At 58.9% G+C, this 16227-nt stretch overlaps 1 protein-coding gene across 8 annotated transcripts in view; it reads right to left on the reverse strand.

Annotated features, from left to right (window-relative positions):
• Positions 1–16227, reverse strand: part of ADAP1 (ArfGAP with dual PH domains 1) — a 61000-nt gene that overhangs the window by 19043 nt on the left and 25730 nt on the right. For all 8 annotated transcript variants that reach the window (XM_074034226.1, XM_074034224.1, XM_074034227.1 and 5 more), the window contains 2 exons: positions 11658–11749; positions 4907–4989 (listed from right to left, as the gene is read on the reverse strand). Coding sequence is in view for 5 of the 8 variants with exons in the window: in XM_065541511.2 (XP_065397583.1) it covers positions 4907–4989; positions 11658–11749 (175 nt within the window). In the remaining 3 variants the exon portion in view is untranslated. The remainder of the gene's footprint in view (positions 1–4906; positions 4990–11657; positions 11750–16227) is intronic.

Below are 16227 nucleotides of genomic sequence, written 5' to 3' on the forward strand. Positions count from 1 at the left end.
CCTGAGCAACAGAGCTAGACTCTGTCTCAAAAAAACAACAACAAACAAACAGGACTACAGAATAGGAATGCTGGGTTAAAGGCCTCCACACTACCAGTGGCTGCAGCTGCCGGCCCTTTAGTGGGAGCAGAGGTGAAGGTCTGGGGTCTTATCCACTCAACGGGGGCCTCCAGAGGCCTGAGGAGCTGGCGTTCAGAGGTAAGGAGGCCTCTGGAGACAAGGCTAGCACCGAAGGTCACCCACCCGCCTGGGAGAAAGGTCTGGAAGTCTCCTACTCACCCCTTTCAGTGTGAGAGAGGTTTCTCTTTCAGGGAGGGCATATCCAGACCCCACCTTCAACACCAATGACCCGGCGGTGGAGAGGAGACCCGGTGGGACAGGCGGGACCCCAGCACTCCCAGCTACCAGCCTCAGGCCTCAGCTTCCAGGACCGCCTGCAGCCTCGAAAAGTAATGCACGGGGCCCTGAGCAGGCCCTGAGGGAGCCACAGGCAGCAGCCGCTCTGGAGGGATAGGAGACTTCCCCTCGCTCGGAGGGATGGGAACCTTCCCCTCGGCTCGGGCGCTCCATACTCTCCCTGCAGCTTTACACCCTTGGCCCGGTCCCACCTCCATGGCCCTCCTCTGAGCTCTCCAGCCTGGCCTGAGTGTTCCTGTGCTTAGGGATACAGCAGCCACACGCTATGGCGCAGCCGCTGTCCACGGCCCCATGCCCTCCGCAAGAGGCTGCCACATGCCTGCCAGGTAACACCTGGCCACAGCACTCACTGCACCTTCACGAAGGGCCAGCCCTGCGCTCAAACCTGTGCACTTCACCTGTCCCACACACACCCGTGCACCTGCCCACCATCCTCACACCTGTCCAGGGGAGACAGCAGAGGGCGCAGCCCACGGGGCCTGGTCTCCACAGGTCGACCACAAGCCTGGAGCTGCAGGTGTGGCCGCCCCACTGGGCCTGGTATGAGAAAGTGGACATTCTCTCAGCATGGCCTTCAGAGGCCAGCAGGCAAGACCAAGGCCCCAGCCTCTGACCCTGCAAGCCAGTGTGTGCCTGAAAATCTCTACCCCAGGGGACCCTGCTAGGAGACCCCTCCCTCCCTCCAACCTATGCCCGAGGGCCCCGAGTCTACCCTGCTGGGTGGGAGGCCCCTCCCTTCCTCCGACCCCTGCCCAAAGGTCACACGGGAGGCTTTAGCTCATCTCAAATGCTCTCAAGGCACCGGGAATATCTCAGACAACAGCAAAGGCGGGAGCGGGATTCCAATGGGGCGGCCTCGGGCCTGGGGCGGGAGGCGTCTTGGGTCACCAGGGCTGTCACCACCTCCTGACCCTGAGCCCAACGACACCCGAATACACCTGCAGAACCCGCACTTACTGCCCACGAGACGCTGTCTGCCACCTGCACGCACCCCCACTTCTGGAACCCAGACCCTGATCTTCTCCAGAAGGACAAACCCAGGGGCCAGAGGCAGGCACACAACCCAGGGTGCCACGTCTCCCAAGCCACATCCCGGGCCCGACCGGTCAGAGCCGATGAGACAGGGACTTTTCCCAACACTTCCGTGAGCCACGCCTGACCTTTCCCGGCAGCCCGGGAGAGCGGGGATGTAAAACCCAAACTCGCTGAAGGAGGTGGCCACCAGGAGGGTTGGTGCCAACCCAGAGACGCAGAACTAGGAGGAGGAGGTGCTGAAACCAGGGCCCAACACCACCAACTGAACCCCTAGATCAAGCTGTGCCTGAAGCCAGTTCTGTTATTCCAGCCAATCTATTTCCAGTTTTGCTCACATCCAGTTAAGTTTAATTTTCCATCCTTTACAACCAGAGGATTCTGATACAAGAGCAGACACAAAACTCAGTCCTGTGGTCATGCCAGCCCAGCCCACGCCTGCCTCTGAAATGAAGTCACGCGCCACCTTGCTACAAATTGCTAAGATGTTTTTTCCGAGGGAAACAGAGGGGCTCTGGGGTGATTCTTTGGGGGTTTCAGGCAGGAGCAGAGCGAGGGGTGTGCTGGGCGCTGAGCAGGCCCAGGTACCCGTGTGTTCATCCCCTGACCGTTTCTTGCTCTCTCCTTCACACACACAGGGATTCTTAGGAGGAGGAAATTGCTGTCTGGGTGGACAGTAATTGAAAACGCCTGCACAGGCTGGCTGTGTGCCAAGTGGGGGTTGCGGGGTGGAGGCGCAGGAGCCGCCCTGGAGGAGGGCAGAGCCAACAGGGCCGCTGCATGAGATCCCAGTCTGACCTCGGGAGGTGCCTTGCTCAGGCCTGGGGCAGCCTCCCACTGGTCACCCCGGTCACCTCGCGCCACTGCTGGTAGAAAATCCACGGTCCTGACAGAGCCCAGGGAGGCGCACGGGATGGGGCAGAGTGCCAGCTCCACCAGGGAGGGCCGGGAGGGGCTGGAGCACTGGGGGTTAGGGGCTCCTCCACCAACCCCGCCTACAACGCCAGGACTGTGTTCAGCCATTTCAGGGCCACCTCTCTTCCACATATTTTGAGACAGAGTTTTGCTCTGTCGCCCAGGCTGGAGTGCGGAGGCGCAATCTCGGCTCATTGCAACCTCTGCCTTCCAGGTTCAAGCAATTCTCCTGCCTCAGCCTCCCGAGTAGCTGGGATTACAGGCACCTGCCACCATGCCCAGCTAATTTTTGTATTTTTTAGTAGAAACAGTTTTGCCACGTTGACCAGATTGGTCTCCAACTCCTGGTCTCAAGTGATCCATCCACCTGCCTCGGTCTCCCAAAGTGTTCTTTTATTCTTGGGGTAAGATTCACAAATACAATTCATCTTTTTTCTTTTTACAGACACACTCTCGCTCTGTCATCCAGGCTGGAGTGTAGTGGTGCAACCTTGGCTCACTGCAGCCTCTGCCTCCCAGGCTCAAGAGATCCTCCCACCTCAGTCTCCTAAGTAGCTGGAACCACAGATGTGTGCCAACCACGCCCAGCTAATTTTGCATTTTTTGGTAGAGTTCAGAGCAACATGGGGTTTCGCCACGTTGATCAGGCTGGTCTTGAACTCCTGAGATCAGGCGCTCTGCCCGCCTTGACCTCCATAAAGTGCTGGAACAGGCGTGCGCCAACCACGCCCAGCTAATTTTTGTATTTTTAGTAGAGACGGGGTTTCACCATGTTGGCCAGTCTGGTCTCAAACTGCTGACTGCAAGGGATCCGCCTGCCTCAGACTCCCAAAATGCTGGAACCATAGGCGTAAGCCACTGCACCCAGTTTTTTTTTTTTTTTTTTTTTTTTTTTTTTTTGAGACAGTCTTACTCTGTCACCCAGGCTGGAGTGCAGTGGTGCAAACACAGCTCACTGTAGCCTTGAACTCCTGCACATAAGGGCTGCTCCTGCCTCAGCCTCCGGAGTAGCTGGGACTACAGGTGGTGCCACCATATCCAGCTAATTTTATTTTTTTCTTTTTTGAGATGGAGTCTCGCTCTGTCGCCCAGGCTGGAGTGCAGTGGCGCCATCTCAGCTCACTGCAAGCTCCGCCACCCGGGTTCACGCCATTCTCCTGCCTCAGCCTCCCAAGTAGCTGGGACTACAGGCGCCCGCCACCGTACCCGACTAATTTTTGTATTTTTAGTAGGGACGGGGTTTCACTGTGTTAGCCAGGATGGCCTCAATCTCCTGACCTCGTAATCCTTCCTCCTCTGCCTCCCAAAGTGCTGGAATTACAGGAGTGAGCCACCACACCTGGCCAATTTTTTCTTTTTTTAAAGGGAGGGCATCTTACTATGTTGCCCAGGCTTGTCTGACCACCAGCGATCCTCCCCAGCCTTGGCCTCCCAAAGTGCTGGGATTACAGGTGTGAGGTGCCCAGCCTCATGTTCCACCATTCCAGGGCAGCCTCTCTCTTATACAAGGGCAGTGCTGGGGTTGAAGGTCTGGGCCCTGGGGGCTGCCTCCTCCCTGCGAGGAGCTCACGTGGCCATGCCCAGCAGCACCAAACATCCCCATCCAGCCTCTGGACCCGCCCCATCCATGCTGAGGTTCAGAACCAGGCCCTAGGGCTAGGCTTGCCTCGGTTTCCCTGTCTGTCAACACAGTGGAGGAAGGGACACTCAGGAAGCTCCAGTGTGCAGACACACAGCTGCCCTGGGGAAAAAACCACTCAAGGCCCCCAGTCGCCGAACCCACCTCACACAGAGCAGCCAGCAGGAGGAAGCTGGCCCACCCGGCTGGGGGCTCCAACTCAAAGCCCCAGGGTTTAAATGAGACGCAAGGAGGAGCAGGAGTTGGGGGCTCCTGGGAGACACAGCCTGAGGCTTGGCCAGCTGAGCAGCACTGGGGAGACTGAGGCTGGGGTGGGCTGGCCTCTCAGGCCCCCACAGCACTGCTTCCCAGCTCCCACCTCCATAGCCCTACCAGCCCACGAAGCTCCAAGATGCTGCCTGGATGTCTCTGCCACCCCGAGGGCCCCCAGTGGCACCCAGGCAGGCCCAGGGGAGGTGGAGGCCGCAGGCCCAGGTTGCACCCTCCACACCTGCAGCACGGTGTTGCCACACAGAGGATGCCCTCACGCCCCTCACCCGGGCCCTCGGGTCCTGCCCACACTGCTCGAGAGAGGGGTCCCTGCAGGCCACCCCTGAATGGAAGCGCGTGTCCACCACCAGCAGAGGAGGGGCCAGTCACGGCCCCAGGGGGTCCCCAGGTACCCCAGTCCTTCAGGGCTGGACTGTAGACAGCTGTGAGGACCCCAAGCCCCAGTCACCCCACTCAGAGTCAGAGGACAAAACAGGTCTGAGGGGGTCCGGGGACGCAGGTTCAAACCCATGAACATGTTTACCCAGGTTAATGACTGCACGAAAGGGAGGAAAGAGATGGAAATAGGAGAGAGACGGGGAGAGAGACGGGGAGAGGGAGCTGGGAGGCCCCGCCCCACCCGGGTGGCCTCACCTGCCGAGTAGGGCTCCTGCTTCTCAGGGTAGATGAACTCCTGGCGCTCGTACTTGGCCCGGATCCACTGCTCTCGAAGGAGCCTGCAGGGAGAGGAGAGACTGAGCCACCGGGCCGAGACGGCCTCCAACCCAGCACACGCTGGTCTCTGACCCAGACCCCGGGCATCTCAAGAGGCTCTAGGGGCCGCTGGCAGACTTGGGCTGCCCCTCTGGGCACAAGGTCCTGAAAGAACTGTAGGGTCAGCCTCCTGCACTGGACATTTCTCACTCTCTGACATTAATTTATTGGTTTCTCGTGCGTTCCGCCCCTGGAGCGTCAGGCCCCACGTTCTGACCATGCGTCCTGGTGGACAGGCTGGCTCTTCCCCTCTCCTTCCCACCTCGGCCTCAGCTGATGCCCCACAGGGCTGAGGTACAGGGGTCGAGCCAGGCCCCCCACCCTGAGTCAGATGTCCCTGGGCCCTCCCCGACCCTCCCCACGTCGTTGGACCAGATCTGGGAAGTGGCCGCAGCGCTGCCTTGCAGGTGGTTCTGAGACACAGGGCGGGGCTGTCAGGGCACCTGTCGAGGTCAGGAGGCGTTCGGGGCATCAGGAGAAACTATGGGCAAATACCCAAGAATCCAGGAAGACCCAGGATGGGAGAAGTTCCCGAGAGCAAGGCCCCCAAGGCACCCGCTGGGCCCAGACATCCTTGCCCAGAGCCACCCACCACGGTCTCCCCATCCACCGTGACTCACTCGACTCACTCGAGTGAGGCCAATATCGTTGCAGAAACCACGACCCGCACGCAGGCTCGGTGCGGCCCCGGGGCACAGGCAGCGGCCCCAGCCTTTTCCACTCCCGGGGAATTACACGGCAAAGAACAAATAGGAACCCTCTGGCTTCCTGCTGGGCCCACGTGAACAGCCTCGGAGACAGGGCGGGAATCCCCGCCCACTGGATCTGAGGAAGCCTGGGGAGTGATGGGTGATGGGCCCCAGTTGGGTCTCTGGCCCCAGGTGTCTGAGTGTCCTGTGGGATCTGAGGGGTCTCTGGCCCCCGGCCCCAGGTGTCTGAGTGTCCCCCACCTGCTATAACGGATCACCCCAAAACTCGGTCCCCGAAAGCAACACGAACGTATTGTCTTGGTCACAGAGGCCAAACATCTGAGATCAAGATGTCGGCAGAGCTGGTCCCCTCCGGATGTTCTGGGGAGAATCTGCTCCAGGGTCCCTCCCACCCCTGGAAGCCACCGGTGCCCCCACCTCGGCCGCTGTCCTCACCTGGCCTCCCCTGTGGGTCTCCCAGTCTCCCTCCCCTGTGGGGTTTGGGCCCACCCTACTCCAGGACAACCTCACGACCTTATCTTAACCTGAAGACATCTGCAAAGATCATACTTTTCTTTCTTTTAGAGACAGGGTCTCACTGTGTCTCCCAGGCTGGGGCACAGTGGTGTGATCACAGCTCACTGCAGCCTCCAATGCCTGCACTCAAGGATCCTCCTGCCTCGACCACCCGAGTAGCTGGGGCTAGAGGTGTGCTTGGGTAATTTCTTAATTCTTTGTAGAGACGTGAGCTCACTATGTTGCCCAGGCTGGTCTGGAACACCTGGGGCCAATCCTCCCACCTGGGCCTCCTACAGTGCTGGGATTATAGGCATGAGCCTCGTGTCCAGACCCTATTTCCAGATAAGTTCACCTTCACAGGGCAGCAGGTTAAGACTTTAGGCCGGGCGCAGTGGCTCAAGCCTGTAATCCCCGCACTTTGGGAGGCCAAGACGGGCGGATCACGACATCAGGAGATCGAGACCATCCTGGCTAACCTGATGAAACCCCGTCTCTACTAAAAACTACAAAATAGCTGGGCGAGGTGGCGGGCGCCTGTAGTCCCAGCTACTCGGGAGGCTGAGGCAGAAGAATGGCGTAAACCCGGGAGGCGGAGCTTGCAGTGAGCTGAGATCCAGCCACTGCACTCCAGGCTGGACGACAGATCAAGACTCTGTCTCAAAAAAAAAAAAAAAAAGACTTTAACACGTCTTTTTGGGGGACACCGTGCAGCTGCCTGAGCCGCTCTGGCTGTGTGACCATGGAGGAGTTGCCCCCCAGCACCCAGCGTCCTGTCTGTGACCCGAGGGTCACACAATAGCCTCTCGGAGTCACGGGAGGACCCAAGGCCGCATGTGTGGAAGCCGGGGGCCTGTGGACGAGAGGCAGGTGCCAGGGATGGCTTTGACAACCACTGGCCTGCCAACAGCCCTCAGGGTGGGGCACCCACAGGGTCTGCAGCCCTGCCCTGGTGCGGACTGGGTCCCCAAGGCTCACACCCGCACACGAGGGCCTTCCAAGGCCTGGCACAGAAGCTTCCAGAAGCAGCAGCAAGAGGAGGAAGCCCGGGGAGTGAGCACCAGGAAGTCGGGGGCAGGACCCCATCCTGCCCAGCGGAGCCCTCCTGAAGCCCCTCATCACCTGAAAACCAGTACTGCCTGGAGCCCGCCCCACTCCCACAGCCCCGGAGGGGCTGCGCTGACACCCTCATGTGGTCACAAGGAGGGGGTCTTCGGGCACGTGGCAGCCAGGACACAAAACCACCGCGAAAGCGTCAACCACACACACCTCACCCCACGCCCCAGGATGTGTCCCAAGTTCCAGGGCTCCGGGGAGCCAGGCTTCAAGGACCCCCACAGCCACCCCTTCAAAGCCAGGGCCTGAGGGTCTGGTGGGTCCCCTCAACCCAGAGCAAAACGTGGGCTGGGGGCAGGGGGTTGGGCAGGTGCTCAGGGCGACGGCCTCCCCTAGGTGTGGACTCACAGGGGAAGAAGCTCTGAGCCCCAGAACCCACCTCCCCACGGGGCTCCCCTAGCTCAGGATGCCATGGGAGACCCCTCCCCGCTTTCCCCAGGGCGGGTCCCAGTGGCCACTGTGGCCTCCATAGTGGGTGCTGTTCACGCAGCTGGCAAGTCCATCCCTGAGGGTCCACTTCTGAGTGTGCCTTCTGCCCGAGTTCTGCCGGTTTCTACCACTGGGAGTTCAGGACACGGTCAACACCCTTCCTGGAGGCTTTGCCTCTTGGGAAAGTGACTCCCCAGGGCCCCGGCTTTGCTTCTAGATAGTGGAACAATGGCTCACCCAAGTGGGTTTTTTCCCTTTTTATTACAGGAAAATAGCCAGGGTAGCGCTCATGACCCCGCCCACACCCCGGCCCCCCGCACCTGCCTCTCAGACCCCGCCCCACCCATCAGACCCCGCCCCCGTCCCACCTCTCAGTCCCCGCCCCGCCTCTCAGACCCCGCCCCTGCACCTGACTCTCAGACCCCGCCCCCGCACCTGACTCTCAGACCCTACCCCAACCCGCCCCTCAGACCCTGACCCTGCCCTGCCTCTCAGACCCCGCCCCCAAACCTGCCTCCCAGCCCCCACCCCCCCCAGACCCCGCCCCTGCCCCACCTCTCAGTCCCCAGCCCCCGGCCCCGCCTCCACTGTCTATCCTGGGTGTTTCTGAGGCTGCCACCACCTGAACTGTGATCCCATCCTGACCCCCAGGCCTGAGTGTGCCTTTATTTGGAAATATCGTGGTTGCAGATTCGTTGAGGCCATACAGGAGCAGGGTGGCCCCCAATCCAATGTGGCCGGTGTCCTTAGGAAGGGGAATTAGGACACAGACAAGCACACAGGGCCCACCACATGAGGAAGCACCCCAGAGAGGCCTCGGGAGAAGCAGCCTCGAGCCTCCAGCCTCCAGAGCCAGGAGAAAGTAGATTTCTGTTGCTCTGGGCTGCTGGGCGTGTGGTGCTCTGTTCCAGGAGCCCCAGACAGGGATGCAGAGCCCTGTCCAGCCGGGACACCTGCCCCAGAGGGGGCTTGCTGGGGCTGGGGGCTCCAGAGCTTTGCTGGGATGGCCAGAGAGGAGGCCCCAAGCAGGTGCTGCCAGCAGCCAAGGGCTCCTCCTGCAGCTTCCCTCACTTGCCCTGATCACCCCTGGCCACACAGGAAGCAGGGAGGGGCTGGTTTCCACCCAGAAGTAAAACCAAGCAGAGCAGCCGCACGACTTTCTTTCCCCCGATGTCAAGATAGAAACTGGAGAGCTCTGAGGGTGACACAGGAAGAGACAGGTCCCGGCCTCTGAGTCACAGGCCGCTGCTAAAGATAATTGCACGCAGGACCCTCTGCCCTCTCCTGCGGGCTCACCCTCCCCTCTTACAGGTGGGCAAACTGAGGCCCTGGGCCTCTGCTTGGCTGGAGGTGGGCATGGTGCTCATTCTGCCTGGAGGGACCCCCAGTGTGTGCCGGGAGGCTGCAGGGCATGCCATGGGGGGCCTTCCGGGACCCTGCTCCGGGCCCTGCCCGCCACTCTTAGCTCCTGTGAAGATGCTACCCAGACATCTGTGCAGCAGCGCTTTCCCATAAAGACCTTCAACTCGGACCCGGGCTTGTCCAGGCTACACGGAGGCCGTGGGCACCAGGGCTGCTGGGGCTGGGAGAATCTCTGTGGGGGCAGAAGTGGGAGGAAGGTGGACAAGGCCCCTGCCCACCTTGCCAGGCTGGGTGGTTGGGCCCCCTGGGCCACAGAGCTGGACCACAAAATGGCAGGATGTAGGCACCTCCTGCCCTCCAGGTTACACAGCAGGTCCGCACTGCACCCCCACCCCCAGGTTACACAGCAGGTCCACACGGCACCCCCACCCCCAGGTTACACAGCAGGTCCACGCTGCACCCCCAACCCTCCAGATCCATGCTGCACCCCTGCCATGCCACAGCATCCACGGCTCATACAGGGATTCACACCTCACCCCAGATGGTGGGCGTCAGCCCTGGGAGTCTCCTCACCCAGGACCCCACAGCAGCAGCCCCCGAGCCCACAAGCGTGTCCCCGCAGCCCCCCGCACCCATGTCTGCCCCTGGTCCCGACTCAGAACAGCCAGGGAGTGGGAGGAACTCGGATGCAGTGACCCAGGCCACAGAGCAGCCGGGGGCGGGGTGATAAAATAATGTCTCAAAAATAGCTGTGCTGGGGCTCCGTGATTCATACCGAGAGCCCGGGGCAGGGCCAGGGCAGGGTTCCCCTGTGAGAGCTTGGCGGGGGAGAGAGCAGCTGGCACCCAGGGTCTCAGAATGAGAGTATGGGGGGCCAGGGCCCCAGGCCTGCCCAGGTGGGGAGAGGTGAGTGCATGGGGCTGAGCTGCCAGCCTCGAGCTTCTCAGCGGCGATATGGGGATTGCAGCTGGACCTGTCTCCAGGCTCACAGGAGGCTCATCAAGAAAACACCTGCCAAGCATCTGGACTGGGGCCTGGCATCATGGCCCTTTACCAATAATGCTGGACTGGGGCCCGGCACCGTGGCCCTTTACCAATAACAAATCAACATGCAGTCAAAGAAACTGAGTCGCTCGTGGCCTGAACATACTTCCAGCCCCTGCTCCCCAAAGACCCCCGGAGGGCTGGTTCGAACTGCAATCTCAGCTGTTTAGGAGACTGAGGCAGGGGGATCACTTGAGCCCAGGAATTTGCGGCCAGCCTGGGCAATGTAGGGAGACCCCATCTCTATATTTAAAAAAAAAAAAAAAAAAAAAAAAGGCCCAGGGTGGTTTGTAGGGTTGCAGCCACGAAGTCCATCCTTCCTCCCCTCTCCCTCCTCCCTCTTCCCTTCCCTCTGGCTCCCCTCCACCCTACCACCCAATCCCCACCCACCTTCCAGAGGCCTTTGGATCCAGTGAGGACCCCTGACCCCACTGCCCCCTCATGGAGCTCACTGGAGGGGGCACAGATCCCAAACAGGGCCCCGGACGCGGGGGAAGGCCCCCTGGTCACTGCAGTCCCCACCAGCAGCTCCTGGGCGGGCAGAGCCCAGGCTGTCTCAGCCCCCAAGTCAGGGCAAAGCCAGCAACAGCACTTGGGCCCCTCAGGGCCTGGGAGGCCAGGCGCCCACCGCTTTCCTGCAGCACCGTTGGGTCACACCCAAACCCTGCACCCAGCTCATGCTTGGGGTGTCTCTGTGGGGTGGGCCCTCCACTCAGTGGGTTCACGGAGTGAGTCAACGGAGGGAGGTGCTGAGCAAACAAGAGGCTGGGCGGTGCCCGGTGGGGCTGGGATTGAACCAGAGCAGGAAACATGGGGGGCCGGGAGGGCACCCAGTGGGCCACACGTCCTTCCCTTATGACAGGTGTGAGAGGGTCAGTGCGAACAGTCAGGCCGGGCCCTGTGTCACCTGTCATTCCCACTGTCTGGGCAGATGGGGAGACTGAGGCTTGGAGGGGTGGGTTTTGGTGGAGGTGGCTGATGTGAGGCTGAGCAGGCCTTATTTCCTCTCTCTCTGCAACCTCCTGACCCCAGGATGCCCAGAGGACTCGGTCTCAGGCTTCCCCAACCGGCCACCAGTACCCACGTCTGCTCCTGCCCCAAGGAGCCAGGGCAGGCCCCGAACAACAGCAGCCCCTCCCGTCCTCCCAGACCACCGGGAGCACCTGGGAGTCCCCCTCAGATCCACCTGAGACCCCCAAGGCCCCAGAGAACTCGGGTGGGCTGCAGCTACTGATGCAGAATGACCTTTCCAGCCCCCACCCCAGCGCCCACCGCCCCCCACCCCAGAACCAAAGCCCAGTGGCGGGCAGCAGACACAGGCAGCACCTCGGGGTCCGGGGGACTCAGCTGCGGCTGGCTTCTCCCGGACCCTGTGGGCGGCACCCAACTCCCCACACTGCCGGGTCCTCCCGGGGCCATCTCGGAACTGCCCAGCACTGTTGACCATGGCCCTGACAAGGCCCCTTTGTACTCACTGGCAGTCGGAGGGCGTGGGCCGGTAGTAGAAGGAGGGTACTTTGGACTCGAACCTGGCTCTCGCGGCATCGTTCCCGTGGGAGGCCAGGAACTGCAAGAGAGGAGCGGCCAGGTCAGAGGCCTGGGGTCCCAGGGGTAGTCCAGGAGGTGCTGGCTGCGCTCAGGGCTGTCACTGCAGGGACCCGCAGACCAAGGCTCCGAGGCCTCTGCCAGCGCCAGGACGGGAACCCCCACCTCCTCCTGCCCCAGGGACACCATTTCTGAGTGATGGACCCTCCCCTGGCACAGGGAAGGAGCCAGCGTCCAATGGGGTCCCAGCAAAGGGGGCCCAGGGGCCAGGCCCCTCTTGAGGATGGGTCTGAGGTTTGCCCCACTGGTTCAACCCCCAAGTCCACCCACACCAGCCATCCTGAGTCCACCCACACTGCATGTCCCGTGGGAGAGAGCTGGCTGCATCCTGTGACCCCCATCTCTGCCCCAGAGGGCAGGGACTTCCCTCCCCAGCTCACATTTAGCAAAGAGCCAACAGGCGCCAGACATGGGGCCCTACAGAGGGACTGGTGAGCGAGAGACCCAGACGTGGCCGGGACAGAGTCTCCGAGAGGACTCTGCAGGGACACACTGCAGGGACCCACAACACATTTATAAAACAGGCTGATGGAGAAGGAAACGGTGCTGTGAAGCAGGGGAGGAGCTCCAGGAAGCTGGAATTCCAGGAGGCTGGCGTTCCAGGAGGCTGATGCTCCAGGAGGCTGGCACATGGACTGTGCTCCTGGCAGGTGCAAAGACCCTGAGGATGGATGCTGGCATTGACCCTGCCGCCAGCCAGGTGTGGTGAGCCTCGAGCGGGGCAGGAGGGGCCACCACACCCCACGTCAGCCCTGAGGGCATGGGAGAGGCTCTGCTTGCTATGCTCTAAGCCCCCGAGGGAGCCACTGTTTGCACCTTCAAGCTCCTGAATGCAGCTCGCCTGAGGCCGTGGCCAGGCCCAGCCAGACCGACGTCCCCTAACATCACCCTGCTCCGAGGATCACACGGCCATAAATGGGGAGGGCCCAGAGGAGTAGCTGGAGAAATCACAAGCAACAAGAGGCTGGCACTGATGTAAAATTTGAAAACGAATGGCTTTTCCATAGAAAAATACAAGGAGAGATCCTACCACCAACAGCAACGGGACAAATTGTCTGAGTCACTGGATGGGAAACGTCCCAGGTCTCCACGGGAAAACCGGCGTGTGCTCCCGAGGATGCAGAGGAGCCTCGACCAGAGACACAGGGAGGTGGAGAAATGTCTCCTCGCGGGATCTACGTGTTTTTTATAATAACTGCCAAAGGCCGGGCGCGGTGGCTGAAGCCTGTAATCCTGGCACTTTGGGAGGCCAAGACGGGCGGATCACGAGGTCAGGAGATCGAGACCATCCTGGCTAACACGGTGAAACCCCGTCTCTACTAAAAATACAAAAAATGAGCCTGGTGAAGTGGCGGGCACCTGTAGTCCCAGCTACTCGGGAGGCTGAGGCAGAAGAATGGCATGAACTTGGGAGGCAGAGCTTGCAGTGAGCTGAGATCCGGCCACTGCACTCCAACCTGGGCGACAGAGCAAGACTCCATCTCAAAAATAAATAAATAAATAAATAAATAAATAAATAAATAAATAAATAAATAAATAAAATAACTGCCAAAAAACAGCAACAAAATTTATTATTATTATGTATTTTTTTTAACCTAGAAATGGTTCTAAAGTTTAAAAAATTAACTAGGCCGGGCGCGGTGGCTCAAGCCTGTAATCCCAGCACTTTGGGAGGCCAAGACGGGTGGATCACGAGGTCAGGAGATCGAGACCAACCTGGCTAACACGGTGAAACCCCGTCTCTACTAAAAAAATACAAAAAACTAGCCAGGTGAGGTGGCGGGCGCCTGTAGTCCCAGCTACTCAGGAGGCTGAGGCAGGAGAATGGCGTAGACCCGGGAGGCGGAGCTTGCAATGAGCTGAGATCCGGCCACTGCACTCCAGCCTGGGCGACAGAGCAAGACTCCGTCTCACAAAAAAAAAAAAAAAAATTAACAAGGGCCAGCCGGGGACAGGGGCTCACGTCTGTAGTCCCAGCACTTTGGGAAGCCGAGGTGGGAGAACCACTTGAGCCCAGGAGTTCAAGACCACTCTGGGCAACATAGTGAGACCCTGTCTCTCAATAAATAAATAAATAAATAAAGCCAGGTGTGATGGCGCACACCTGTGGTCCCAGCTATTAGGGAGGCCGAGGTGGGAAGATGGCCTGAACCTGGGAGTTTGAGGTTGCAGTGGGCTATGATCGTGCCACTGAACTCCAGCCTGGGCGGCAGAACAAGACCCTGTCTCTACTGGACGCAGCGGCTCACGCCTGTAATCCCAGCACTTTGGGAGGCCGAGGCGGGAGGATCCCTTGAGCCCAAGAGGTCAAGGCTATGAGCTCTGGTTACACCACTGCACTCCAGCGTGGGAAAAAGAGCAAGATCCTATCTCTGCAAAAAAAAGGAAAGTAAAAATAAAAAACAAATAAATGGGTAAGGGTTTTAAAAATTACTTTTACATATGTATACATATATGTATACTTTTAATTTGTTTTAATAGAGATGAGATTTCACTCTTTTGCCCAGGCTGGTCTCAAACTCCTGGACTCAAGCCATCGTCCCACCTTGGCCTAAAAATGGGGAAGGATTTGAGGCTGGGCGCAGTGGCTCACGCCTGTAATCCCAGCACTTTGGGAGGCCAAGGTGGGCGGATCACAAGGTCAGGAGATCAAGACCATCCTGGCTAACACAGTGAAACCCCGTCTCTGCTAAAAATACAAAAAATTAGCCGGGCATGGTGGTGGGCACCTGTAGTCCCAGCTACTGGGGAGGCTGAGGCAGGAGAATGGTGTGAACCTGGGAGGCGGAGATTGCAGTGAGCCGAGATCGCACCACTGCACTCCAGCCTGGGTGACAGAGTGAGACTCCATCTCAAAAAAAAAAAATAATAATAAAATAAAAATAAATAAATGGGGAAGGATTTGAATTGACATTTCTCCAAAGAAGATGCACAAATGGCCACTCGGCCACACAAAGGCACTCAGCACTGTTAGCCATCAGGGGAACGCAGATCAAAACCTCAATGAGCTACCACTTCTCCCCCCTAGGATGGCAAGGTCAAAGTGGCACAGGGGAGTGTGCTGGAGAGGATGTGGAGAGATCAGAGCCCCCGTACGCTGCTGGTGGGAACCTCCGGCTGTGGTGACTAACAGTCCGGCAGTTCCTCAAAATGGTAAACAGAGTTACCATAGAGCCCAGCAATTCCTCTGCACCCTAAGAGATGCAAAGACCCAGAGACATGCACACGAACATTCACGGCGCATTCTTAGTGACAGCTAAGAATGGGAACAAGCCCCAGGTCCGTAAACAGAAGCACAGATAAACTGTGATTGAGCCACACCATGGAGGGTTCCTCAGCCATAAAGAGGAATGCCAGCCGGGCGCGGTGGCTCTCGTCTCTACCGAAAATACAAAAATTAGCCAGGCATGGTGGTGGGTGCCTGTAATCCCAGCTACTCAGGAAGCTGAGGCAGGAGAATCGCTTGAACCTGAGAGGCAAAGCTTGCAGTGAGCTGAGATCGTGCCACTGCACTCTAGCCTGGGCGACAGAGTGGGACTCTGTCTCAAAAAAAAAAAAAAAAAAAAGAGCAGCCAGGCACAGTGGCTCGAGCCTGTAATCCCAGCACTTTGGGAGGCCAAGGTGGGCGGATCACAAGGTCAGGAGATCGAGACCATCCTGGCTAACATGGTGAAACCCCGTCTCTACTAAAAATACAAAAACTTAGCCGGCGTGGTGGCAGCGCCTGTAGTCCCAGCTACTCGGGAGGCTGAGGCAGGAGAATCACTTGAACCTGGGAGGCAGAGCTTGCAGTGAGCCAAGATCGTGCCACTGCACTCCAGCCTGGGCAACAGAGTGAGACTCCATCCCCCCGCCCCCCAAAAAAACAAAACAAAACAAAAAAAAGAGCAGCGCAATTCTGACACACGCTACTACCCAGGTGATCGCTGGACACCAGAAGGAAACCAGACACAAAACACTGCACGTGTCGGCCGCATGTGGCAGCTCACACCTATAATCCCAGCATTTTGGGAGGCTGAGGTGGGAGGATCGCTTGAGCCCAGGAGTTCGGGACCAGCTTAAGCAACATAGTGACACCCTGTCTCAAAAAAAAAAAAAAAAAAAAAAAAAAAAAAAGAAGACCACATATCGTGTGATTCCATCTGTTTGAAATGTTCAGAACAAGCAAATCCACAGAGACACGAAGCAGCTCTGTCTACATTCAGTAACGGCTGGGGCGGTGGCAATGGGAGGGGGGTGAGTACGGGCTGCGTTGGGATATTAAAATGTCCTGGAATTAAGACAGTGGTGATGGTCGTGCAGCCCTGTGGCTTCACTAAAGCTACTGAACTGTACACTTTACAGGAGTGACTTGTATGTGGATTATACCTCAATAAACCTGTTATCAAAAAATAACCCTCAGGGTTGGGTGCAGTGGCTCAAGCCTGTAATCCCAGCACT

This window comes from Macaca fascicularis, chromosome 3 (assembly GCF_037993035.2).
Source record: "Macaca fascicularis isolate 582-1 chromosome 3, T2T-MFA8v1.1".
In the NCBI taxonomy this organism is placed as follows: domain Eukaryota; kingdom Metazoa; phylum Chordata; class Mammalia; order Primates; family Cercopithecidae; genus Macaca; species Macaca fascicularis.